General features: G+C 36.8%; 5 protein-coding genes across 8 annotated transcripts; 3 read left to right on the top strand and 2 right to left on the bottom strand.

Moving 5' to 3' along the window:
- Positions 1 to 1,580: 1,580 nt before the first annotated feature.
- Positions 1,581 to 5,863, bottom strand: LOC18613390 (transcription factor). Of its 2 annotated transcripts, XR_016023831.1 has the most exons (9): positions 5,767 to 5,863; positions 4,119 to 4,587; positions 3,928 to 4,002; positions 3,662 to 3,808; positions 3,391 to 3,456; positions 2,996 to 3,061; positions 2,122 to 2,181; positions 1,782 to 2,025; positions 1,581 to 1,635 (listed from the first exon to the last, which is right to left on the bottom strand). XR_016023831.1 is itself a non-coding variant. In XM_007050600.3 (8 exons), the coding sequence occupies exons 2-8, from the start codon at positions 4,554 to 4,556 to the stop codon at positions 1,858 to 1,860; spliced, it is 1,020 nt and encodes a 339-aa protein (XP_007050662.3). In that variant the 5' UTR covers positions 4,557 to 4,587; positions 5,767 to 5,863; the 3' UTR covers positions 1,581 to 1,857. The 2 variants fall into 2 exon arrangements, 1 of the variants encoding a protein (XP_007050662.3); XM_007050600.3 differs by having other exon boundaries at positions 1,581 to 2,025.
- Positions 5,864 to 6,610: 747 nt separating this feature from the next.
- LOC18613389 (R3H domain protein) lies at positions 6,611 to 10,082 on the top strand. 2 transcript variants are annotated; one of them, XM_007050597.3, is made up of 8 exons: positions 6,611 to 6,946; positions 7,034 to 7,156; positions 7,359 to 7,429; positions 7,785 to 7,893; positions 8,198 to 8,280; positions 8,574 to 8,732; positions 9,306 to 9,407; positions 9,671 to 10,082. In XM_007050597.3, the coding sequence occupies exons 2-8, from the start codon at positions 7,084 to 7,086 to the stop codon at positions 9,821 to 9,823; spliced, it is 750 nt and encodes a 249-aa protein (XP_007050659.3). In that variant the 5' UTR covers positions 6,611 to 6,946; positions 7,034 to 7,083; the 3' UTR covers positions 9,824 to 10,082. The 2 variants fall into 2 exon arrangements, with proteins under 2 accessions (XP_007050659.3, XP_007050660.3); XM_007050598.3 differs by lacking the exon at positions 6,611 to 6,946 and having other exon boundaries at positions 7,027 to 7,156; positions 7,268 to 7,429.
- A 1,114-nt stretch (positions 10,083 to 11,196) lies between these two features.
- LOC18613388 (uncharacterized) lies at positions 11,197 to 13,832 on the top strand. 2 transcript variants are annotated; one of them, XM_007050596.3, is made up of 6 exons: positions 11,197 to 11,383; positions 11,491 to 11,688; positions 11,950 to 12,261; positions 12,690 to 12,851; positions 13,380 to 13,463; positions 13,557 to 13,832. In XM_007050596.3, the coding sequence occupies exons 1-6, from the start codon at positions 11,345 to 11,347 to the stop codon at positions 13,662 to 13,664; spliced, it is 903 nt and encodes a 300-aa protein (XP_007050658.3). In that variant the 5' UTR covers positions 11,197 to 11,344; the 3' UTR covers positions 13,665 to 13,832. The 2 variants fall into 2 exon arrangements, with proteins under 2 accessions (XP_007050658.3, XP_017979978.2); XM_018124489.2 differs by having other exon boundaries at positions 13,380 to 13,832.
- Positions 13,833 to 14,185: 353 nt separating this feature from the next.
- On the top strand, positions 14,186 to 16,495 carry LOC18613387 (Phenazine biosynthesis PhzC/PhzF protein). The gene is made up of 6 exons (XM_007050594.3): positions 14,186 to 14,457; positions 14,571 to 14,768; positions 14,849 to 15,166; positions 15,468 to 15,629; positions 15,999 to 16,082; positions 16,198 to 16,495. The coding sequence occupies exons 1-6, from the start codon at positions 14,428 to 14,430 to the stop codon at positions 16,303 to 16,305; spliced, it is 900 nt and encodes a 299-aa protein (XP_007050656.3). The 5' UTR covers positions 14,186 to 14,427; the 3' UTR covers positions 16,306 to 16,495.
- Positions 16,496 to 18,968: 2,473 nt separating this feature from the next.
- LOC148764771 (uncharacterized) lies at positions 18,969 to 21,213 on the bottom strand. Its single transcript, XM_088810486.1, has 3 exons — positions 20,716 to 21,213; positions 20,075 to 20,294; positions 18,969 to 19,714 (listed from the first exon to the last, which is right to left on the bottom strand). Exons 1-3 carry the CDS (start codon positions 21,211 to 21,213, stop codon positions 18,969 to 18,971), a joined length of 1,464 nt encoding a protein of 487 aa, XP_088666612.1.
- Between the last annotated feature and the right edge of the window lie 5,842 nt (positions 21,214 to 27,055).

The raw sequence follows: 27,055 nt of genomic DNA, 5'->3' as shown, positions 1-27,055 counted from the left end.
TCGACTAGCTTATGCAAGCACCAGCCCCACTGATCCCAGTGCTCTAGTTTTTGGTGCTTCAAAATGTTCAATGTTATTTCCGTTTGTTTTTTCACCAAGAGTTAATTTTAATGAGTCAAAAAGATTGAGCTCAAAACTGTAGGAAGACATGCTGGATCCATTTCTTGAGAAGCAAGCAAAGCATAAGAAGGAAAAAAAATGACCTAAAAAAGGTAAGATAATCTCTAAATTACCAAGGATAGGAGGATTTCGTATGAGATAAACTTTCATGCAAGTGCTATCTTGTCAACTTATCAAGCTGGTGCAGTTGGCCCGTTGCTTTGCGTTATCATTAATCAATCAACATGACTAAATGGAAATTTTAATTCACGTCTTCTCTTCCCTTGGTTGTATCCAATGCGATAAGATCATGCCGACGGAGTTATGGAAATCGGGACTCTAGAAAAGCAGCAAAAAGGTAACGATTCAATCATTGAGTTGGGAGAAATTTTCCATGTAAAGACGACGGATTGGATCGCATCCCATCAATTAATCAATGCTGGCTTGGCTGCTTCATTAATTTCTAATAATATAAATACATGAAAATGGCGTAAGCAATTGTAATCTTATATGCGGTTGTGTGGCGGGCTGCTATGACTTTTTGGCTAAATACCAATGATCCTGAGGATATGGTCATGGAGATAAATTAAGAGAATCGCTACTGCGTGAAGAATGATATATACCTACACCCACTACACAAAGTAGGCAATATTTCGTCTCATGAAAACTTGCGCTGCGGAATTGACAAATTAAAAATGCATGAACCCAAGCCATAGCCTTAAGTAGCAGCTATCCTATATGTAGGAGACATATTCAATTATTTGCGGCAGCGCCTGGTGCTTAATTACGAGCTATAGGACCTAGCCAGGGCTTATCATTTGAGGCATTGTGGACTGCATCCTGCTCGGATAACACATGCTACCAAATTCATCTCATCATCTTTGTAAGTGGCAGCCATTTTAATCATTTTTGCACCACTACTGATTGACGTTACGGCTTGTATAACGTTAATTTGGTCGCCCCCTATCATAAGGGTCTAATCTATGCTCATTTTGAAAATCTAATTCCTAGGAGCTTGATTATTCCATATGTAGGAAAACCATTAATTTGGAGGTTAGTAATCATTAAATCTTGAAAAACAATGGTTCCTAAGGATCCTACATTGCAATTGAGAAGATACGTGAACTTACTTTTGAAGATATGCAATTTAATTATTATTAACTACAAATCCATACTTCATAAATGAATTTACTGATTAAATTAAGTTGATAATATACGGATACATTTAAAGTTATTAATTTACAAATTATTTGTAAATATATTGAACAACAAAAATGCAATCAAACTTAGATATTAAGACTTGGAAGAACAATCTTGATGAACGAGGCAATGCAACGTGTCCGGGCCAAAAGTTTGGCCCAAATAGCACAGTCTAAATGCAGACCAACAATCATGAGATTTTGTATTTGGGTAGAGAGGCTCATGCTCCACTCTTGACGACCCCTGACCCAAAAGAAAAGATAACCCATTTCAGAATCAGATTCGTGCTCCAATCAATGTTAATTTTACTCCCACTTGTAAGTCAGATGTCCCTTTCTATCAGAAGCAAACATGCAAGCGTAAAAACATCAACATCAGCCGTTGTTCTGCAAAAATATTTTGGAAACTACTAGTACTAGTTTGGCTCTATTTTCTACAAAAGAAACGGAACTTGGATGATAGTCTTTAGTTGGCGCAGTTACCCTGTATATTTCACCGTTAAAGCAATGGAAAAGTAACAACTATAGTAAGCATGTAGGGCAGTGGAGTATGGACTATCTACGTGACTCTGTGCAAGCCATCAACCAGTGCTCTGGGCATCATGAAAAGGCCTCTGCTCTCTAACAGCTGAGTTGCTGCTGGCGGATTTATCTCTAGTAACTTCCCCATCATCTCTTCAAGAGGTTCGTTCATCATCTGTTCATGGAGAGCATAGTGACCATATCCCTGCGAATTCAAAACGCAGGTTTACTTCATTCAAAGAAACATTTCCCAGATTCATTTTTATAACTATTTTATATAGTAAGGGCATGAGGCTAAAACCTCAAGAAAAACGAAAGGATTAGACGTTGGTTCGCCTCCCAACCTGCTTCGACTTAATTCCTGCACAATAGAATTTCCACTTGAAAACAGTGCTACCAATATATATATTTTCATGGAGAGATGAATAAATCTAAAATCAACAGCATGCTTGATATCATTGCAATAAAACTATAGAGTAATTTAGATCAAAATGTTAGGAGTGTGTTACTTTGATGAAGCTAGTATTGGCCATATCAGGGATAAGATAAATGTAATTCAAGGATCACTATTTTTCTCTTGAAAATAGAAAAAAAATAGTATAGGCTTACAGACTACTGTTCTATCTTCAATTGAAAAGTGCCCATTGTTTGTATATTATGAAAATAGTTAGCACCATGGTTGGCATCTTAGCCATCCATCAGATGAAGAAGGAATAACTTAATCTTGTCAAAATGATAATGATGCTTAGGACTAGCATGTTGGCCGAACATAATTAAGGAAAAAAAGTACAATCTAGAAAGAATAGAGGATTGATTGCAGCTCATAATTTCAGGTCAGCACATCCCTAGGTTTTGTTAACCCACAAATATCATCAGTTAAACATTTCAATTAACTTAAAGAGATATTCTACAATATGTCTTTATAAAATGATGGGTGAAAGCCTATAGTATCTATAACAGTAAGCAAAGAATGTAACCAAAGAGTGAAGATTGACTGCTCAAGCAAACTGCATCCAACTTTTCCTCTGTTGCATATGATTGTAATGCAATGGTGTGGAAGTGTAAACAGATAAATATACATGTATGCATTTTTCATAAAAAAAAAAAGAAAGAAAGGATATGCTTATGAATGCGCATGAAGCATGATACACTAACAAAATCAGATGAACAACTACCTTCATTTGCAACTGCAGAAACTTGACATGGTCAATAATATCATCCAGTGCAGTTGCTTGACCGCGCTACAAAAGTAAAATGTGACAAATCAGTGGATGAACGCATTTCCTACTAAAAAAAACAGAAGAAGAAGAACCAAAGTTCCTCCGTATAATAAAAGAACATTTGGTGATGCAATTTTGCTTCTTACCTCTTCCATGGCTCCTTCTATAGAGTTTTATGCATTTTTTATGCAACTTAAACACAAAAGCAGCTAATTTATAGGTTAATATGAGTAAAATGCAAAGGAAGTTGAATGAGAAGGGCTTTTTGAGAATACAGGGGAAATGAGGTTATAAACTGATTAAGCTTCCTAATGATACATTTTATGCTTGTCCATATAGATATAAATTACCTCTGCAGGATTTGGAAGCAGTTCCTGCAATGCTCTGATACTTTCAGCAATTCGTAGCCTGCGTTGCTGTATTATAGAAAAGGAATTTAAAATAAAATTAAAAATGCATCCATCTAAAATTTTTTTAAGAATCCAACTAAACAATGAGACAACATCCAGATTCCGGATTCATCTATATCCAGAATGCAAGTGTAATAACCATCAATGCGTACATGTTCAGATTCACAGTAAAACTAGTATGTTTAAAGGCTAGGAAAGATGATTTGCTTACACGATCACTTCCAGAAGCTCTCAATTTGGGTACACTGTAATGTGGTTGGGACAGGAAACTAAATGCAGAAATGGTTTCTTTTGGTTGAAGTTGAAAAACATTACAATTGTCTTCATTTGGTTCTTGCATCCAGAAAGTACGAGTTTGCTGAAAGACATGATGTTGCATTGTCAGCATTCTACTAATTCCAAGTTTGAACAGGTTCTTGTGGCAACAGTGTCGGATGGATGCAACATAATTTGAAGATGGAGAAAGAAGAACTTGACCTGTGCATGGGACTTATATTCTGAGCTTGAAAATCTGCTCACAGATAGTCTATCATGTGGCCTCAAAAATCTTTCCTGTCAGATACAAACATAATCAGTCTTGAAATTAATAGCAAAAAAATTTATCAGGAATTAACCCTACAAGAAAGAAAGATGAGAACAATCAAATTTATGAGGCAGTTTTCTTATACGCTTGCTGAAGCTTCACAATTGTTGCTGTTGGTAGCGTAGGCAGATAGCTTTAACTTCTCATGCTCTGACTCAAGGGAATAGTCGTCAAGTCGAGAGCTGAAAACCCTTCCTGCATTGTTATGCAGCAATTCTCTTTGAATTTCGGAGATCCCATCAAGGGCATGGACACCACCAACTGGAGAACCAATGCGCTCTAAGACATCTGCAGTAGGAACCTTTTCAAGATTTTCTGTTAGAAATTCAACATAACTGTGAGGTGTTTTGGGACAATCAATCCACTGAGATAATGACTGGGGACTAAGCTGGTTCTCACTCCTTCCAGCTGCCATAGGAAAGTGTGGGTTTGAATCATTTACATAGTCATAAGAGAAATCACTGGCACCCCCACCAGAATTCAATGACATCAGAGGGTTCCCATGACCTTGTTGTACATCCATATTCCCAGAAGTAAACTCACTCGATTCTTAACTAGTAAAAAATAAAGAATAAATCAATTACTACTAAAATAAAAAAAAATATTTATAACTAACCGATCAACATATTGCAGCAATTAGCATGAAAAATGAGGTTACTCCCAGTGAAAAGAGAAAAACTGGAGCATATGGATTAATTTATCCTATAACCAGGGCTTGCTTAGTTAAATATAACATGAATACCAAAGCAACAACCAATACCCAAAAGGATATTGTTAACAGTTCCATCTCTTGGAACTGAAGTACAAGTAAAAACATAATGCATGGCCAAATGTTCAGGAGGCACTTGGACTACCATGATTACAATTTAATCAGCATTTGAAGAAACTATAAGGATAATTGGAGACTGCTAAACAAAAAGTGGGGATGCGGGCAGTGGAAACAAAGACGGTGAAACAGATAAAAGAATTTATAATGAAATGCAACCAGCAAAGTTCTATCTAGTAGTACTATTCAATCAAAGATTTAACACTGACAATGACTGATTATACTCAAAAGGCAAGAACATGTTACCCAGTTAACTTAGTTGAAAAAGAGCTTTGAGAAAATAATTTAGCGCAATAACATGAATATTTCAAATTTTAGCATTAAAAGAACATATTATAAATATCTTAGCTCATGAGAGACAAGTTTATGTCAAGAAAGAGTTGTAGAAGTAGCATTAAAGAACTGTCAATACTCAACAGAGCAAGAGGAACCTACAGAGGGGAAAAAACAAAACTTGGATGTAGAAAATTACTATAAAGGTAAAAACCATGAGTTTGCTATCATCTTCTCAATCTTTTGTTCACAGCCCATCAAAATAATACAACATTCAAGGGGAAAATTATCTTAAAACCTCAACAGGCCAAAGCAAAGAAACCCCAGCAAACAATGACAAACAGCTCATATGCAACCATATCTAAACAAGAAAGAAATTCACGCTACAAGTCAAGAACACAAAACTCAGTAAAACACAACAAAGTTCCTACTATTTTGAAGATATAAAAAAACCCATGTTAAACAAATATATGGCAACAGAAGAAATGAATACAAACAAGCAAAACCTTGGCTTCAAAGTTGAAGAATGCTTTGGTCAAGGCAACGCTGCTATAAACAAAATGCAGCATGCATCTGCAAGTGTAACTTATATTCATGTACTCTTAAATCATATATCAAAGTAAGAGGAACTTACATTGTTGATAAAAGGTTGGGTTTTACAAATCTAGGGTTTAAGGGAAGAGGGAGAGAGAGAGAGAGAAGAGAAATGGGCACCGGGCAGGGAAGCGTCTTTGGCCGTCACCCTTGCTTGGGGGATTGGTACGTACATTTTTGTGACAGATCATTGCAGAGGTGGTGAAAGATCTACTGAAATTACTATTTTACCCCTACACTACTCTCAACTCTCTCGTTAATTTGGGCCTAAAAGGGAGAGAACCACGGCCGAGCCTGGCGGGCCTTATCGGGCTCAAAATTTTGGAGACTTATTCCCCTTCCTCGTTTCTAAAATTTGATCTTCGTAATATTTATTTTTTTATTTTGATTAAAAAAGGAGGTAAATCGGTCAAATTATAATAAGATAGTGTCTAAAATTGAAATTCTCATAATATTCTTTAAAAGAGTAAATGAACTGTTTTTAAAAAATTTTAAACAAATATTGTACTTATAAAAACGTTGAAAGTTCAAATTTTTTTAAAAAAATCTTATAATGTATTTGATTGAATTTAATATCACGAATTAAATAATTTCAATTTAATATAAAAAGTTACGTAAAGTTTTCGAGTTTGACACGATATAAACTCAACTCGAAAAATAATGAAGATAAGGAGAGATAGAAAGGTTAAAGAGAAGAGGAATGAAAATGGAAAGGGTAAAGAGAATTAATTGATGTCAATATAGAAACGGAAGAACTTGATTTATCCCAATGACCAAAGTGAAAAGGAAAAAAAATTTGAGGGGTTAATTTGGACTTATTCCAACCACTACACCTTTCAAAAGAAATGCTACAATTTTAAGTTATCAAAATACAAACGACATGTGAGGAAGAGTATAGAGAGAATCATACGAAATATATTACTCGGTGGTTTCCTTTCCCTCTCTCACCTAAAATCACACGTGTCTAGCAACGACCCCGGCCATTCCCAGCTACGTCAAATTGTACGTTGGAACAATTCTTCACGCGTCAACACCAAACCGGGCAATCTCGTGCTAAACGTGCAACGGAGGAAGCAGGCTTTTAGCAATCAAGCTTTTTTACTTATTTTGGCTTAGGATAAGCTCAATCTGAGAAGATCAAATCAACATTTCACTAGCATCACAGATTCACAAGTTGTCAGAAAAGGGCATATTCCTTTGTTTCCCAGTTCATAATTTGGGTAAGGCCGCTTTTGGGTTCGAAGTTATTAGCTTTCTCATCTCTGTTTCCTCCATAAAAACGTCAGGAAAATATCCATCAATTGCAGATCTGATCGTCAGCTAAATCAGTCAATTATCGAAGGAATCAATCGCAGTCATGGCGAGTCCAGAGTTTCTGCAAAGAGAAGCCGACCTTCTCCTTTCATCTCCCTTGATTGAGCTTCGTAAAGGTAAAACTTTTATCTCTGTATTTCAATTAATTATGTTTTTTGTGTTGATGATGAAAAACCAGATCCTTTTTAGCGTTAATTTTTGTTCATCTGGTCTTTTAATTGTTACAGTGTCATGTGGATAAAATTATGCCCTTTTGAGAAAATTCAAAGCTTTCCCTTCTGGGAAAATTCGGTGATGTTTGTTTTACATTTTCGGCAGGAGAAAATGGAAGATCCCGTGGGCTCATGATTGAGAAGAAGATTGAGCTTCTCGAGACCTTGACCGGAAAAGTAACGTTCTTTATCACTGCCTAATGGGCCCATTTCAGACTAATTTCTCATTTGATATATCGATTATGAGATCCACATTGTGGTATCAATATCAGCAAATGAACTGATTAAAATTTCATTAGTTTGGTGGTTGGTGTTGGATTTATTTGACCTGTTTTTGCAAATCTCCAGAACATTTGAAATGTGATCCTTCCAATTGAAATATTGGTCTCTTTGATTTTACTTTTCAACTAGCTCATTTCTCTTGCGAGCCTTGTTTTATGCTGCTTGAGTTAATGGTTTCATTTCTGTATTTGTTTTGGATATTTCTAGAAGAAGCTATCCATTCCTCCAAATGATTATTTTTTTGCTGCAGGTTACAAATCGACGTTCTCGAAGATGGCTAAATGATCGTTTGTTGATGGAACTTGTTCCCCGCTTGAGTGCAGAAGAAATCAGAGGCTTATTTGCTCCGCCACCATGGGGTAATGATATATCCTACTGAAGAACTCTCATTTCACTGTATGCACTGTGTTGTAACCACTAAATCTCCATTACTGTTGATACCTAAGTGAAATGGGTACAATAGTAACTTAATAGGTAATTCATGATAGCCGAAGGGATGAAAACATTATTGTTGTCTAGTATACTTAATGGTCTTGGTGTCTCATTTTACTCATGATGATTTGTTTTGTCCATTGAAATCACAAGCAGTCCACCACAGTAGTTTCTTTAGCAAATTACTCCAGAGTCTATGATATTAATACAAATTTGTGAGTTCATTTACAGGTGATGATGTGCCACCATCAGCATTTTGCATGACTAATATTGGAGAATGGGACAAGTTTAGGAATATAGACATGGATAAAGAGGTCATTTTGCTTCTCTTGTTCATGAAAACTTTTTCAATCTCTTTAAAAGTTTCTGTAATTGAAGAAGATGAACTTAACCAATTTCCAGTATTTGGAAATTATCACTGAAGGTAAGTGTATAATAAGAAAGTTGCATTCTTTGCTTGCCTTTTTTCTGCATGAGTACTTAATGCCTCATTTAACGTCATTTAGATTGTAAGTTGAATTTATTGTTAATAATCTAGCTAGATTATGGTGTGGGATTGGCATGTAATGGGCAACATGCTAAAGCTATTGTCTCTTCCTCTTCTTAGGCAAATATTATTGGTGCCTTAAGTAACTTATCTACGAAGAAGAAATTTCATGGTGATGGTGATAAGATGGCTGTCTTGAATGCATGGCAAAGAATTGATTGTCGAACAAGGGAGGCACTACGACGTAGCTTTCTTTCAGAGCTTATTGCAGGCTATGAGGTACATGATTTTGCTTTTGCTTATGCAGGAATGATTATTGTTAGTGGGTCTTCTCTTGAGCTTTGCTTTTAATTTGTTTGCAAAAGATCTTTCTAATTTGTTTGCCTTTTTCATGTGCAAGTGGGATAGTACTGGCTAGATTAATGTCACTATGCTATAGATCCCAGCTAAATATTTGTGCGATAATCAAAGGCCTAAATATTGGTTAAGACAGGCTTAGTGGGGTTAGCTTTGCTTAGTAGCACTCTAGGCTCCAGACGTGTTCCATCACCCATGAGAGCTGGAATGTTGAAATGTATATGCTTGAAAGGCTAGAGAGCAGATTTGTGGTTGAAAATTTTATGTCATTGACTACAAAAATAAGTAAACAACTAATGTACAAGCGTGAAATGTAATTTGACATATGACCAACCCAAGTTCAAGTAGTATTTAGGCTTTGGCTTAGGTGTAAATGTTAAAGGCTGAGTTGGCTTGTTATTATGCAACTTCACATATAATTGTGTGTTTGTATAACCCAGTTTAAATACTTAATTCTCTACTTTTAGGAGGAATAAACTTTATTTTTATTTTCAGGATTGCATAAGAACCTTCATCAAGGAAAGTGGAGATGGAGATGTCCTTGAATTACAGGTCCAAGATCCTTTCCATAGATTATTGCTGCATGGTGTCTGTGAGGTAATCCATCCCATCTTTTTTTTTTTGTTTTTAAATGTGGAGGCTTCATTAAATGCTAATTAAGCAATCAGGTTTGCAAAAATGCTGAGTTGGTCCAAACTGGATGTGAGCCATTCCTATTAAATGGAAAATATTGTCTAGAAAAGAGCTTTGCGTTTGATTCTTGCATTATCTGCTTTAGATGCCCCCCATAACCAGTGCATTTATTGTTGTAGAAGGATTTTCTTACATGGTGAAAGTTTACTAATTCTTTCCTTGGACAGTTCTACAACTTGGTCTCAGTAACAGTTACACAGTCAAAGGATGCAAAGTCACTGAAGGTGACAAGGATAAAGAGGAAGAAGACGGGTGTGGTTGAGCTTCCGAATATCACGTTGTCCCATTTCCTGAGAATGTCAAAGGAGGGCATTTGGTAGTTCTATGGGCAGGAATTCTCATCCATGTTGATAAATAAAAATTAGTTTGCAATGCTGCATTCTAACTTAATGTATCTTGATGAAGTAATTCATTTGCCTTTAGTCATCACCTGTACAAAGCTAGGGTGGCTAAATTTATAATTTCTTCCAGTCAACAAAACTGGTTGATTGCAAGTTTAGGGTCTAGTTAAGAAACGTGATTCCTTCAAACTCTTGTTGTACTTTATATGGATAGTCTCGTATTTCTATTCCTTATCAACAGCTACCACTTTTCTGTGTTTGAGTGTTTATTTTACGGCTGAAATGGCCCATGATATTTGTGGCTTTTAAGACCACAAGTCATATTCAAGTTATTATGGTTAAAATTTAGAGTGGGAAGAAAATCCGAAAAAGGGATATAATTATAGGCTGCTGTTTTCCTTTTTCCAATTCCTATTAAGTAAATTTTGCTTATGTTTGATTTTTGGTGCCATCCAAGGATGCTCCAAAGAATGCTGACCAATTGGGGGGAAAAGCCTCTCACTGCCTAAACATTTCTTGCTCAACAATTTCAACAGCCTTTTAGAAATCCCTTCTCTGACGAAGTATTAGATTAAAATTGGTAAATTCCTTTTGTTCGTGGACATAGCCTAACTCAAGCTTTACCAAATGCAAGGAATAATTAATATGAGGTTGTGGTGAGCTTTATAAAGGAAATGTTAGGTTCCAGTTTTGACTGTAAAAAGTGGAAAGAAAGAAACAGAGTACTTTTTGTCTTTTATCCCTCTGAGAAAAGGATGGATCCCAAGTGTTTTAGAAAGAAAGAGGAATGAGAGAAACACAGTTCTTTGACTTTTACCAATTATTTCTTATAATACTCGCAGAAAAGGAATGACGATGGAAAGAAAGAAGGCTTGAAGGGAGAGAGTAGTGCCCAAGTAATTTGGAAAAAAGAAAAAGAAAAAGAAAAGAGAAATACGGTTCTTTGACTTTTATTAATCAGTCGTTAGTACTTGTTCTCTGAAAAAAGAAGAGAAAAAGCAAAGAAAGAAGATTAGAGAAACGTAGAGCCCAAGTAATTTAGAAAGGAAAAGACCAGAGAGAAATACAATTCTTTTAACTTTTACCTGTCAGTTAGTTCGGAGAAAATGATAGAAAATGAAGAAAATGAAGGCTGGCAGCTAGTGGTACCCAAGTAATTTAGCAGTTGATGTTACTATTTATTATATTATTAGACCTCGGAGAAAAGGATAAAAAATGGGAAGAAAGAAGACTAGAGGAGAGCAGTGCCCCTTGCTCTCTTCCTAAACACTGATGGGGCGTAATGGGGTCAAGACTCAAGATTTTGAGCAAACAAGTGTAACGAAAGTAATTATGTTGCCATTTTTGTCCTTGACAATATTTAAACTCCATTTATCCTACTGTAACATAATGAACATGTCGATGTACACTTGTTTATAATTACCCCCAAACTGCTGGCATCTCTTGTTGCAACTCCAACAAAAGTAAAAGTCTTCTCTTTTCTCAAACTCAAATCTTTGTATGAACAACATGGCTAAAACACCCGTCAAATACTATGTGGTAATCTCTCTTTGTTTGCTTCTTTATGTGCTCATCCTTACCTTCAAAAGAATGAGTCGGGTCGAGTCTTAAGTGGGTTTGAATCTTGATTCTTGATTCTTGAACAGGTTGACGCATTCACTGACTCAGCCTTCAAGGGAAACCCAGCAGCGGTTTGTTTGTTGGAGGAAGAGAGAGATGAAAAATGGCTGCAAGCAGTGGCTGCTGAGTTTAATGTCTCTCAGACTTGTTACTTGACCCGGATCACTAACCCGGCCTCTCCAAACCCCAGGTTTCGACTTAGATGGTTCACCCCGGTTGCTGAGGTCAGTTTTTCTCGATTCTCTACACCGTCATTAATAGTTTCACGATAATTTCACATTCTCCTATTAAATGCTTCATGGGCTGATTGCTTGTTCAATAGTTCAAGTATTCTTGATTGAACTTAGGAATTTGACTCGGTTGTAAGTGGTAATATAGGAAATGACAGGGCACAATGCAATCATTCCTACTTGGAATGTGCATTAGATTATTCTTTCTTTTACACAATTGTGTGTTGGATAATCGTACTCTGCCTTTTTTGGCAGGTTAAGCTATGTGGTCATGCAACCTTAGCATCTGCGCACGCTCTCTTTACAACTGGTTTGGTAAATTCAAACATAATTGAATTTGACACACTATCCGGAATCCTCACTGCTAAAAAGGATGCAGATGTTAATCCCACCGATGTCTCCCGAGTTCAGAATGGTGGAGCACATGACTGCTTTCTAATTGAACTGAATTTTCCTACCGTTCCCATCACTGAATTCAATTCTACTGAGGTTTCAGCTATTACCAAAGCCTTGAATGGTGCTCCTCTCATTGATGTCAAGAGGACAACTACCGCATCTGATCTCTTTGTAATTTCTTTAATCTATTATTTCTTGATTTCTCTTCTTAGCCTGTCTTTTACTTTTACTATAAATTGGATCGATTTTCTTCCATTTTCTTTGAGACAGATAAAAGTAACTTTTGAAATAGTAGTAGGATTAAAAGAAGTGGCATGAATTATAATCCTGCTTTCCTTTATTTATTTATTTGTTGATATTTCTTGCATAAGCAAAGAGCATCTTTTGTTAGTACCCCAAAAAAAAAAAAAGAGCCCCTCTTATTGCTGTCAATTTATGATTTGAAATTTGTATGCATGTATGCTGTTACCGGTTCTTCAAGTACAGTGTTTGAGTAACATAATGAAAGAGGGATGGTATATATTTGGTGGCTTATTAGGTGACAGAAGGATTTGTAATTAGATCTCTTTAGTCTTTTCTGAAAAGATTATTGACTGCAGGTTGTGCTCGCATCTGGAAAATCTGTTATTGAGATAGAGCCACGGTTTGATGACATCCTGAAATGTCCTGGACGAGGCTTAATTGTTTCAGGGGTTGCTCCTCCTGATTCTGAATTTGATTTTATCAGTCGATTCTTTTGCCCAAAATATGGTATTAATGAGGTAAAATATTACACTTAGTCTCAAACAATTGTTATTTCTTCTAAGCATTTATTTTGATTAATTTACTCATGTTGTATGCCCTTTTGTTGAAACTGGAGCATATTCCAATTCGTGAGTGGGAACATCTAATAAGAAGCGTCACTCTAAGAAATCATGTACCTAGAAAGAACTTTTTGACATTAGTTATCAAATTGGTCTGCTGTATTAGATGAGTATCAAAGCCTGGAAAAAGAAATGAAGGTGCTTTATTGCAAAAATAAACAACATAAGCCAATTTATCTCAAGTTTCTAGCAAAACCATTGTAAGTTTGTGAATGTAAAAAGTGTCTGGTAGAGGCATGATACTGAGATACATGCATATATGTTCAAGGCATCTATAGATTGCCTGGAAGATATTTCTTTCTGACTGTTCGCTGATAAATCATTATTTGTCTAGAAGATGGGTGATGCAGGTGCTGCCATGATAAAACTAGTGCAGACATGCTTATATTATGCCACTTGTTGTTATCTCTTTCTCATATCTATCAGGATCCTGTTTGTGGGAGTGCACATTGTGCCCTGGCACCCTATTGGAGCCAAAAGCTGGGAAAGTGTGATTTCGTTGCACATGCGGTATCTCTCCTCTTCTTTTCCTCTGAATCATTCACTGAAACCATCCGTATTATCACTTATTATCATATTGATTGTGTTGTTTACTTTGCTCAGGCATCACCCAGAGGTGGAATAGTGAAGATCCATTTAGATGAGCAGAACCAGAGAGTGCTTCTGCGAGGAAAAGCTGTTACTGTGATGGAAGGCTCTCTTTTGGTCTAGAATCGGAGTTAATTTCTGTTTAGGGTGTATGGTGAATTGCAGATTGTAACAACAGTAATTGGGTGCAACAATTCCCTGTAATTTAATGAACAGACTGTGTTCTGGTTTATTACCTTTTCTTGGGAAACATGCTATATAATAAGATATCACCCTTTCATTTCTGCTAAATATGGCACCAAATGTGATGAGATGTCATTGAATTTCAATACCTAATCATTTCAGGAATGAAAGTAAATAATAGAGGGATCTCTGAGGCCCCCATTTCCTTTACAATTTTGTCATTAAACTTCGCTCACGGTTTCCAAACTATGAAGAGTTTTGGCTAGCAATCTTTGACATTGATCTAAAGCAACAAGCTACAATTTATAGTACAATTGCACTGCTTACCGGTCACTTCTCCTTTTCATCTTTCTACTCTCTTTCCCTCTCTATCTCTGTTTTATTCTCCTTTTCCGCTTTACCGCATATTACTGACCAATGCAATGGCAATCAACGGAGGCATGGAGCCACGCCAACCATGTGCTGTTAAACTAGATGAGGGAAAAATTGAAAATACAAATTGATAGTTAACTGGAAACAACACATCACAACAACCCACCTCTTTCTTCGAAACTTTCGACTTCTAAAGTCATCCACCTCTGTCTTGCCTTTAACATTTTAAATTAATGTTTCAATCTGATTGCTTCTTCTTCAAGCCTGAGTCATCTTCTACAAAAGCGGAACTCTTCTTCACAAGTTGATCAGATCTTTCTTTCTCCATAAAATGGCCAGAACACCCGTCAAATACTATGTGGTAACTATCTCTGTTTCTGTCTCTTCGTGTGTTAAAAGTAGTATATGTGTTGGCAGGCATGCTTGAAACTGCGTTGCCTTCGAGTGAGTTTCTAAGTTTTGAGTGTTGAACAGGTTGATGCGTTTACTGAGTCGGCTTTCAAGGGAAACCCAGCCGCGGTTTGTTTGTTGGAGGAAGACAGAGATGAACAGTGGTTGCAAGCTGTGGCTGCTGAGTTTAATCTTTCTGAGACTTGTTACTTGACTCGGATCAGTGACTCCTCCTCCGATACTCCCAGGTTTCGTCTTAGATGGTTCACTCCTGTTTCTGAGGTCAGTTTTTCTAGTTGGAATTTGTATTTATTTATTACCCTTCAATTTTTTACCGTTCAACGGTTAAAACATTTTGGCAGGTTAAGCTTTGTGGTCATGCAACATTAGCATCTGCATATACTCTTTTCACAGCGGGGTTAGTGAATTCAAACATAATTGAATTTGATACACTATCGGGAATTCTTACTGCTAAAAAGGATCCAGATTTCAAGGCGCCAACTGAGGTCCCCCAGATTCAGAATGGTGAAGAGCATCAACATTGCTTTTCAGTTGAGTTAGATTTTCCTACAGTTCCCAACACTGAATTCAATTCTACCGAGGTTTCAGCAATCTCCAAAGCATTGAATGGTGCTGCTATTATTGACATTAAGAGGACAACTCCATTTGATGAACTCCTCGTAATTCCTCAACTTCTCTTGCCTTTCTCTTGTTTGCTTTTACATATGCATTGTATCATTTTTCTAACCGTATTCTTTTTGAGACGGATAATTTATTAGTACTGAATAAGATCATATTCTTGATGTCTTCCAGTAACAAGTTGGATCTCATAAGCAACTCAATAGAAATAAACAATTTTATGATAAATTTTAACTTGGGACTCTTCTGGGTGTGTCTGTTTTAAGCTTATGCTTTTGGTCAACTTATTTGTTGTTTTACTGTAAGCACGACAGAGTGAGTAAACCTCCTTGACTTTTGCAGGTTGTGCTCTCATCCTCCAAATCCGTTACAGAATTACAGCCACAGATTGATGACATACGTAAATGTACTGGAGAAGGCATAATTGTTTCAGGGGCTGCTCCTCCAGAGTCTGGATTTGATTTTGCTAGTCGATGCTTCTTTCCAAAAGATGGTATAGATGAGGTAATATGTTGTCATTTGATCCCAAACCATTTATTATCTCTTTACAAGCAACTTTAGCATTAGTGAATTTATATTTGTGTTTCATGCCCTCTTGTCACAACTGAAAAGACATATGAATCAGTAACAACCTAAGAAGTCATCACCCTAGGAGGGTTTTGTCAAAAATGACCAATATTCATTTTGATAGGAGAGAAACATGCATTTATATTCAAGGCATGTTTGAAGATATTTTGTATCTGACCCTTCTTTGGCAGATCATTATAACTGTAGAGGACAGGAATATACAGCATCTGTCAGAAAAGATTAGATTAAAGTAGTACACACATACGTCATATAGTGGATCACTTGTTCAAATCTCATATCTATCAGGATCCTGTTACGGGGAGTGCACATTGCGCCCTGGCACCCTATTGGAGCCAAAAGCTGGGAAAATGTGATTTCATTGCATATCAGGTACTCCTCTTCCTCTTTTAACCCTGCCTTTCTATCATAACTAAAATGAAAGTATGAAACTATACAGTGTTGCTCACCTAATCCATAATGATTAAGTTGCAATTCCATTGCACAGGCATCAGCCAGAGGTGGGATACTGAGCCTTCATTTAGATGAGAAGAATCAGAGAGTGCTTCTGCGGGGAAAAGCTGTCACTGTGATGGAAGGCACTCTTATGGTTTAGAATTCGGAGTTAATTTCTGTCATACGTGTATCATTAGAACTGAAATAAAAATGCTCATTAGCAAAAACTTTATGCAGTGCCTATGCAGCTGGGATTTGTAATTGTACTTTAATATATTTAGCACCTGTTATCTGTGCCGTGTTGTATTGTTGTTTTGAATTATATGACGAACTTTAAATGTTGTGGATTATGTTTGATTGCCTTGCCCATTAATACATTAAACCTCCATCACATGCTTTAATGTCCACAAGTAATCCATCCCATTATTTTTTCAATCGCCAAGGCTTATTAAGTTCTGAAATATTGTGAACGGAATGAGAGAGTGGTTCTGCGAGGAATGTTTGGGGATTGTCTCCTTTCAATTGATTTTAGTGTTCTTAAAGGCCAAAATCATTATATGTACTGTCCCTCCCACTTCATTACGTGGTCTCCTTAGAGGAGACTGGACGCTGGAGAGCTGAGAACGTTTGGCTATAATATAAAGAAGCAGGAAAAACATTTTGAATTATGGTTTAATCTTTTTTTTCTTTTAACTTATTTTTAGTTTATTATCATAACCAGGTTTTTAATAGTACAACAATGGAAATTGGGATTTCAGTCTACATAAATTTATAATCAAATGCTACATATTTCTATCACTTAAACTAAGCCCATATATCATATTTTTGTTTTAACATATTTATTACACTTCTTATTTTAACATATTTTAACAAGTGGGTGAAAGCCTCTTTGTTAGTGGAATGATTTTGAGAACAAATGGCTGCTGTAAAATGACTCTGTTATGCAATCAATAAAATAGAGATGAACAGAGGATACAAAGCTCACACATAAAACTTCATTGAAAAAGCCAATAAATATTACATACAGCTTAGAACTAAAAAAAAACATAACCACCTGCTGAAACGTGGTTTACAAATATCAATTAATAAACTAAACATAAAACATCCATGATCCCATGACTTAGTTACGGTTTAGAGAAAGAGACAGCAGACACACAATAACTATATATATCCACACTGAAAAAACACATGTCACTTGGTCAAGCATTATCTTCAACACCTTTCCTTAATGCTTGCATCTTTAACCATCAGCATTCCTCGGTTGAGTTCAAATTTTGCTTTGTGAAGTGCCTTGGTCATGATATCTGCAACTTGATCAGCCGAGCAGCAACATTGAACCAAAATTTCACCTTTTTTCTGTGCGTCTCTCAAGGCATGATATTTCACGTGAATGTGTTTAGTTCTTCCGTGAAAAATAAGATTTTGAGAGATGGATATAGCTGACTTATTATCCACAAACAGCTTGGTTGGTTTAGTCTAAGGTATACCAAGATCAATCAGCACCTTTCTTAACCAAAGAGCTTGATTTGCAGCATCAGCAACTGCCACATACTCAGCTTCAGCTGAGGATTGGGCTACAGATTCTTGCTTGTGTGAATTCCATGAGAAAACACCATTACCAAGAGTGAATATGTACCCAGAAGTACTCTTAGCATCATCAATACAGCCTCCCTAATCGCTATTTGAGAATGCTACAAGATCAACAACATCGGATCGTGTAAACTTGACACCATAGCTTGAAGTGCCCTTTAGATACCTCAGTAATCTTTTTGCAGCAGTGAAGTATGACTTGCATGGCTGCTGCATAAATCTTGACAAATAACTAACCGAGAACATGATCTCAGGTCTAGTTGAACATATATACAAAAGACAGCCAATAAGACTTCAATATTCACCAGGATTACTGAGTTTATCACTTGCATCAGTAGGTAATTTTTCATTGGCGACAAGAGGAGTAGCTATTGCCTTGCAGTTGTTCATTTTGAATCTTTTCAGGACATCAAGAATATATTTCTGTTGTGTTAAATGAATACCATTCCTGGTTTGTGATACTTCAAGTCCCAAAAAATACCTCATCAACCCCAAATCAGACATATCAAACTCTTTCTGCAAATCTGCTTTGAATTTGTCAACTTTGTGACAATAAGCACCAGTTATCAGAATATCATCTACATATAATGATACAATTAAAGAGACACCGTTACCTCCTTTTAAGACATACAAAGTTGCATCATTCAAGCTTTTCTGAAATCCTTGACTTTACAGATAAGAGTCAATTCTAGCATTCCAAGCACGTGGTGCTTGCTTTAAGCCATATAAGGCTTTATGAAGCCTATACACTTTGTCTTTGCCAACTTCAGCTTCAAACCCTTTAGGTTGTTCAACATAAATTTCCTCTGTTAGTCTACCATTTAAGAAGGCAAACTTAATATCAAGATGGAATAGTTTCTAGCCAAATGCTGCAAAAAGTGCTATAAGTAGCCTAATTATATCTAACCTTGCCACGGGAGCAAAGGTGTCAAAATAATCCACCCCTGGCAATTGAGAAAACCCTTTAGCAACGAGCCTTGCTTTATACTTATTCAAAGACCCATCAAAATTTAATTTTTTCTTGAAGACCCATTTGACTCCTATCACTTGTCTGTGTTTTGGTCTGTCAACAAGTGTCCATGTCTTGTTCTTTTCAATCATAGTAATCTCTTCCTTCATAGCAGCTTTCCATTCATCATAGAGTATAGCTTCATCAAAAGAGTCAGGTTTGGAGATAACAACTTGACATCTATCATAAATATCTTGAATAGGACGTGTATCTCTCATTGGGGCTTAATCAATAATCTGGTCAAGATCAAGTTCACTTGGAACAGCATTTTGGTCATCAGATTTTTTTTGTTGCGGTTCTTCTGAATCCCACTCGTGATCTTCATAAAAAATAACATCTCTGCTTATGGAAATCTTACTAGAATCGATCAGATAAACTCTGTAGGCTTTTGACTCCAAGCTGTAGCCGACAAATATTCCTTTTTGTGCTTTAGGTTGCAATTTATTTCTCAGTTCTGCAGGAACATGCACATAACACAAACATCCAAAAATACGTAAATGACTTACTGATGGCCTGTTCTCGAACCAAGCTTCATGTGGAGTCATATCTTTCAAGGCTTTTGTAGGAAGAAGATTTAGTAGATACATAGCAGTGTCGGTTGCTCCTGCCCAAAAGTTCTTGGGTAATCCCTTCTCCATCAATAAGCACCTGGTCATCTCCATTATGGTTCGATTTTTCCTCTCACTAACTCCATTTTGCTGAGGAGAGTATGGAGTAGTGAGCTGATGTTGAATGCCTTCCTTTTCAAGATATTTAGAAAATGCCAAAGACTTGTATTCTCCACCATTGTCTAATATGAGAATTTTAATTCTTCTTCCTGATTCTTTTTCAACTCTTGCCTTGAATTTCAGAAAACAGTCAAACACTTCTGATTTATTTTTGAGGAAGAAAATCCAGCACATTCTGATAACATCATCAATAAAAATTAAGAAGAATTTACTTCCATTGAGTGATAATTCACTCATAGGTCCTGCAATGTCAGTATGAATCAGATCTAGCTTCTCAGTGGCTCTGCTCGAACTAGTTGTAGGAAAGGGTTTTTTAGTTGGCTTCCCAAATTAACAAATGCCGCACAATTTATTTGATTCAGTCAAAGATGGTAGATTTTCCATTAAACTCAACTTGTTAGCATGAATCAATGAGGAAAAATTGCAGTGTCCTAAACGTTTATGCCACAGAGAGGTAGAGTTCAAACTATTCTCAAATGCTTGACAACACACATCATTCCAATTCAAAGGAAAACACCTTTTTTTCATAAGAACAGTCATAACAAACTCTCCTTTGGGATCAACTATAGTGCAGGATTTGTCTTTAAATAATAAGACATAACCATTATCAACAATTTGCCCAACGCTAAGCAAATTTTGGGAAATTTCAGGCACAAGTAGAACTCCAAAAACAAACTTGTTACCTGATGTAGTTTGAATTCCCACAGTACCTTTCCCTATTACATGAAGAAAATCTCCATTGCCTATTTCAACATTTGACCTATGTTGATGATCAGGTTCAGTGAAGAGTTCTGCACTTGAGTCATATGGCTTGAACATCCACTGTCCAATAACCACTGGCTTGGATCAGCAACCTTGTTCTTGCTCAATGTCATAAACAATTGTTCTTCTACCACCTCAGCCTTCTCAATTTTTTGGGTGAATTGTCTCGCTTTTCTTATTTGTTTTTACAAACTTTCTCAATATGACCATACTGATTGCAAGCATGACATCTCACACTAGGTCTGAACCAACAATATGCCTCCGTATGGTTTCTTTTTTTACAATGTGGACATATTGGAAATTTGCTCCTTTTGTTGGGTGTTTTGTTGTGATGAGTGCCTCCTTTTTCTTTTGACTGGTTGTGTCCCTTCTTTCTAGTATCTGCAATTATCTTTCCCTTGAACTTAGTCACCAAAGCATGCTCAGTGTTATCATCCAAACGTATTGCCCTCCTATGTTCTGAAACCTAGAGAGCATTTACAAGTTCTGTAAGAGAAAGTTTGGACAAATCCTTAGACCCTTCCAAGGAAGAAATCTTTGATTCAAAGCGTTCAAGGATGCTACCCAAAACTTTTTCAACCACCCGTTTGTCAGGCATGGTTTCAACCAATAACCTCAATTGCTTCACCACCTTCATTACCCTATCAAAATAGTCTTTGACAAAGTCAGCATCTTTCATCCTTAAAACCTCAAATTCTTTTAATAAATTGAGAACTTGCATCTGCCTGGTACTATCAGACCCTTGAAATTCTTCCTCCAACTTGCTCCATGCTTCTTTTGCCGTGTCACAAGCCATGATCCTGGTAAACACCACTTCTGTTACAACAGCATGCAGATATGACAAAGCTCTGTAATGTTTTGCCACCTCTTTATCATGTTGTTTGATTTGAGCCAATGTAACATTTTCTCTTAACTGTGGAGGTAAAGTACCATTTTGAATAACATCCCACAAATTGTTAGCCCTCAAATAAGCCTTCATTTTGATGGCCTAGATGGGATAATTACTCCCATCAAATATAGGAGGTGCCTGGTGAGAGAAGGAAGAACTTGTAGCCATTTAAATAGTGTTAGGCAACAAGTAAAATGAAATTTATTAGTTTGCAGGATGTTTTAAACAAGGTTTATAAGTGATGAAGCCTTATCGTGATCCCTTAAGATCTTAATGGAGCTCTGATACCATGTTAGTGGAATGATTTTGAGAACAAATGGCTGATGTAAAATGACTCTGTTATGCAATCAATAAAACAGAGATGAACGGAGGATAGAAAGCTCACACATAAAACTTCATTGAAAAAGCCAATAAATATCACATATAGCTTAGAACTAAAAAAAAACATAACCACCTGCTGAAATGTGGTTTACAAATATTAGTTAATAAACTAAACATAAAACATCCATGATCCCATGACTTAATTACGGTTTAGAGAAAGAGACAGCAGACACACAATAACTATATATATTCAAACTGAAAAACACATCACTTGGTTAGGCATTATCTTCAACACTCTTGAGTGTATTTGGAGAGGCTGATGGAAGGGGGGCTGCATGTGATGTGGGGGATTCTGATCAGACTTATTAAGCCTGAATGGGTCGGATGAAGGCCAAAAATGATAGGAAAGACAGCTGTTTTGATTGACGTCTCGGGTAGGGTGGAAATTGAGGCAATTGGGGACTCGACCAGGTGTGATTGAAATGCCTACGGAATGGAAACAGGGGCTGGAAGCTTCCAGGTTCCAGCTCCCTTCTACGGTTACAGGCCATGGATGTGCACTTTTTTCCACGCGTTTGTCACCTGAGAAGGATGGGAAAGGAGCATAGGCAGCTGCGTTTTTTTGTGTATGCCATAACAGATTAGGTGACTTTTTGAATGAAACAGGAAACGGGGGAGTTCATGCTGGTTTGAAGGGGGAATGATTGAACAATTTTCCTGTTTTCCAGTTTTTTGGAGGGTTTTCTTGCTGTCTTTTCCCTAGTGAAAGTTGTAACGTCCACATGAGTGTTTAATCTGTGCGCATGACCTTAAACTTATCTCGGCATTATTGAATGTAATGCTTGCAAGTGTCTAAGTAAAGACAGCGACATGGTTTTTTGTTATTTAAATGTTGTGCAGGAAATTATTTTTGTTGTACTGTACAAAGAACACCATACGTGGTGTTATGCATGTACCTTGTAACTGATGCTTTACACTTGTTTGTTTAGTTTGACCAATGTTGATGATGTTTCTATGTGCATGTTAACTGTTCTGTAAATATATATGTTGAAAACAATGAAATGAGATAGTTCTAATGGTTTTTTATGTAAACTCTGTTTCATGAACAAAGTAGAGGCTAATATCAGTAGCCTATATCCTTATTTGACTGCAATCTCAACATGGTATCAGAGTTGAATTAAGCTCTTAAGGGACCGTATAGACAGTTGAATCCAAGTAACACTTTCTCTGAAATAAACCATACACTCACTTGAAAAACTATGGCCTCTCCTTCTCCATCAAATACTGCATTCAGCTTTCAATCACCTCCAGTGTTCAATGGAGAAAATTATCTAATTTGGTATGAGAAAATGGAGTCATATCTTAGGGGTCTGGACCTCTAGGATGCTGTTGAATCAGGAGCTGTAGTTCTAGCTTTGATGGATAATGCAACCCCTGCTCAAGTCAAGCAGCACCACGAGGAAGTGGCTAAACGATTTCGAGCCTTGTCTTACATCCAGGGAGCTCTTACAAATGCTATGTTTGTAAGAATTATGGGGTGTAAAACTGCCAAAGGTGCTTGGGAAAGACTGAAAGTTCAGTTTGAAGGTTCTGAAAGAACCAAAGAAATGCAAATTATGAACTTGACTAGGGAGTTTGATACAATGAGAATGAAGGATTCTGAAAATGCAAAAGACTTCATCAGCAGACTTATGAGAGTTGTTAATCAACTCAGACTCTCGGGAGAGGATATTTCAGAAAGAAGAGTTGTTCAAAAGGCTTTTGTATCTATACCAGAAAGATTTGAAGCAACAGTTGCTTCTCTGGAAAGGGAACTCTCCAAAATGTCACTATCAGATGTTGCATATGCTCTCCAAGCTGCTGAACACAGGAGAGTTATGAGAAGTGAGAGTGTAACTGAAAATGTCCTATTTGCAAAAATAAAAGGAAAAATAGTGGGAGAGACAAGCACAAGAAAAGGTCCTGTTGAACAGAAAGAGAAAGATAAAGGGGTTCAATCTGTATACAGAAATCAACAAAAAAAGGCAAGGCTCATATATGTTCTCACTACAAGAGAAAGGGTCATGCTGAGGCTAGTTGTTGGTTTAGACCAAATGTGAGGTGCAGAAATTGTAACCAATTGGGGCATGTACAGAGAGTTTGCAAAAACAAAGTCGAGACTCAAGGTAAGGCTGATGAACCAGTTGAGAAAGTTGAAACAGCTGAAGAGCATTTGTTTATGGCTCAAACTGGAAATTTAAAAACTGGTGATGCAAGCCTTTGGCTTTTGGACAGTGGAGCTTCAAATCACATGACTCCAAATGTGAAGCTATTTGTTGAAATAGATGATCAATACCGTTCGAAAGTTGAGATTGGGAATGGTGTTTATTTGCAAGCAACAGGAAAAGGGTTAGTGCCAATTCAAACTTCTTATGGTGCCAGGTATGAGTTTGAAGTTCTCTTAGTGCCAGAAATCACTAAAAATCTATTAAGTGTAGGACAAATGCTTAAGCATAATTATGTCTTATTGTTTAAAGATATGGCTTGCACTATTTATGCTCCTAATGGTGATTATATGATAAACATCTCTATGAAACAAAATTGTTTCCCAGTGAACTGGAAAGATGCATGTTTGCAGGCAACAGAAGTTCACTCAAATTTGACTTCTCTGTGGCACAAGAGATTTGGTCACTGCAATTATAAGTCATTGATACAGTTGATTAATTCAGGTCTTGCAGATAAGCTTCCCAAATTATCAGAATGTGGCCCTATTTGCCAAACTTATCAGCTTGGAAAAATAACTCGAAAGCCTTATCCCACTGCCGGTTTTAGCAAATCAAAGGATAAGCTTAATCTTATCCATTCAGATGTTAGAGGTTCTCTAAGTGAAGAGTCATTAAATGAAAGCAGGTACTTTGTTACATTTATAGATGATCTGACCAGGTTCTGCTGGATATTCTTTATGAAACAGAAGTTAGAAACTTTCAGTTGGTTCCAGAAATTTAAAGCTCGAGCTGAGTTAGAGTCTGGTATGAAGATCAAGGTACTCAAATCAGATAATGGTGGTGAGTACACATCTCAAGAATTTTCTCAATTTTTAGAGAAGGGATCTTTCACCAGCTAACAGCTCCATATTGCCCCCAACAAAATGGGGTAAGTGAAAGGAAAAATCGCACAGTACTTGAGATGTGCAGGTGCTTGATGCTTGAGAAAAATATGCCCAAAAGATTTTGGGCAGAAGCAGCCTCGACAGCAGTATACTTGCTCAATATTATTTTTACTCGAGCAAAACAAAATATCACTCCATATGAAGCGTGGTATGGGACCAGGCCTTTAGATCATTTGCGAGTGTTTGGAAGTCTTTGTTATCAACATATACCTGAGGAACAGAGAGACAAACTTCAACCAAAGGCTCAGATTGGGGTTCTGATTGGATACAGCTTGAAGTCCAAAGCATATAGAATATTTCAGGTTGAATTTGGTAGAATTTCTGTTAGCAGGAATGTTGTATTTGATGAGAATAGGAGCTGGAATTGGGAGCAAAGCCAAGCTGCAGATTCGAATGAATTTATTGATGTATCAAAATATCAACATCCTGATTCTCAAATTCTTGTTGATGAAGCTCCAATTAGAGGAGTAAGGTCTATTCAAAACATTTATGAGAGATGTCATATGGCTATCACAGAACTTAACTCTTATGAAGATGCTGCAATTCATGAGCATTGGGTTATAGCTATGAAGGAAGAACTGAATATGATAGTCAAAAACAAAACTTGGTCTCTGGTGGATAGGCCTAAGGATCGACAAGTAATTGGGGTCAAATGGATTTTTAAAAGAAAGCTTAATCCTGATGGCACTTTAAACAGGTACAAGGCAAGACTAGTAGTGAAGGGCTATTCTCAAATACCTGGTATTGATTTCCAAGAAACATTTGCACCAGTGGCTCGATTGGACACTATTAGATTGCTTATAGCTTTGGCTGCTGCATTCCAGTGGAAACTCTTTCACTTGGATGTTAAATCAGCATTTTTAAATGGGAAGCTTGATGAAGAAATTTATGTGGAGCAACCACGAAGATTTGAACTCTGTTCTGGACAAGGAAAGGTGTACAGACTTCACAAGGCTCTTTATGGATTAAAACAAGCACCCCGTGCTTAGTACAGCAGGATTAACACTTACCTGCTTGATCAAGGATTCCAAAAGAGTCCTAATGAAGCTACTCTTTTTATGTTAAAACACAGCAATGAAGCTCCACTAATCCTATCCTTGTATGTGGATGACTTACTGGTGACAGGGGGAAGTGAAGATGCTGTTAGAAAATTCAAACAGAATATGGAGAAGGAATTTTATATGTCTGATTTGGGAGATATGAGTTATTTTTTGGGGTTGGAAATCAAAAGGATTGATAGTGGAATACATGTTTCTCAACACAAATATGTGCTTGAAATGCTTAAAAAGTTTCAGATGAATGAATGCAAAACCACTGCTTCACCTCTGGTAGTTAATGAGAAGTTATCTTCCCAATCTGGTTTTGAACTGGAAAATCCTTCTCAATATAGAAGTCTTATCGGTTGTCTTCTGTACCTATGTGCAACAAGGCTTGATGTTATGTTTGCTGTCAGCTATTTATCTCGTTTTATGCAAAAACCAAGAAGCTGTCATTTTGTTGCTGCAAAAAGAATACTCAGGTATTTAAAAGGTACAGCAGCTTATGGTTTGAAGTTCACTCATACAAAGGCTGTTAAACTATCAGGATTTTCTGATAGTGACTGGGCTGGATCTCTAGATGATGCAAAGAGCACTTCCGGGTATGTATTCACTCTTGGAAATGGCTCATTTTCTTGGAGCTCCCACAAGCAAGACACGGTTGCTCAATCTTCTGTGGAAGCTGAGTATGTGGCTGCAGCTTCAGCAGCAAATCATGCAATTTGGGTGAGGAAGGTTCTTCATGATCTCACTATGCCTCAGCTTGAAGCTACTGATTTGTGGCTTGATAATAAATCTGCTATAGCTATGGCCAAAAACCCTGTCTTCCATGGAAAAACTAAACATATCAGTGTGAAATATCATGCTCTAAGGGATGCTGAAAAGAATGGTGAAATTTGCATCCAATACTGTCCTTATGAAGATCAACTTGCTGATATTATGACTAAAGCACTCAGGAAGCCAATGTTTGAGTTTCAGAGAAACAAATTAATGGTGCACCAAGCAAGCATTAAGGGGGAATATTGAATGTAATGCTTGCAAGTGTCTAAGTAAAGACAGTGACATGGTTTTTTGTTATTTAAATGCTGTGCAGGAAATTATTTTTGTTGTGCTGTACAAAGAACACCATACGTGGTGTTATGCATGTACCTTGTAACTGATGCTTTACACTTGTTTGTTTAGTTTGACAAGTGTTGATGATGTTTCTATGTGCATGTTAACTGTTCTGTAAATATATATGTTGAAAACAATGAAATGAGATAGTTCTGATGGTTTTTTATGTAAACTCTGTTTCATGAACAAAGTAGAGGCTAATATCAGTAGCCTATATCCTTGTTTGACTGCAATCTCAACAGGCATTTGTTGTCCTTAACACCATCAATGAATATACAAAAATAATCACACCTTCAATAAATTATTGAGGTAG

This window comes from Theobroma cacao, chromosome 1 (genome assembly GCF_053813885.1).
Source record: "Theobroma cacao isolate CCN51 chromosome 1, ASM5381388v1, whole genome shotgun sequence".
NCBI lineage: Eukaryota > Viridiplantae > Streptophyta > Magnoliopsida > Malvales > Malvaceae > Theobroma > Theobroma cacao.
Note: the sequence above shows the minus strand (reverse complement) of the source record. Positions and strands in the feature narration are given on the sequence as shown.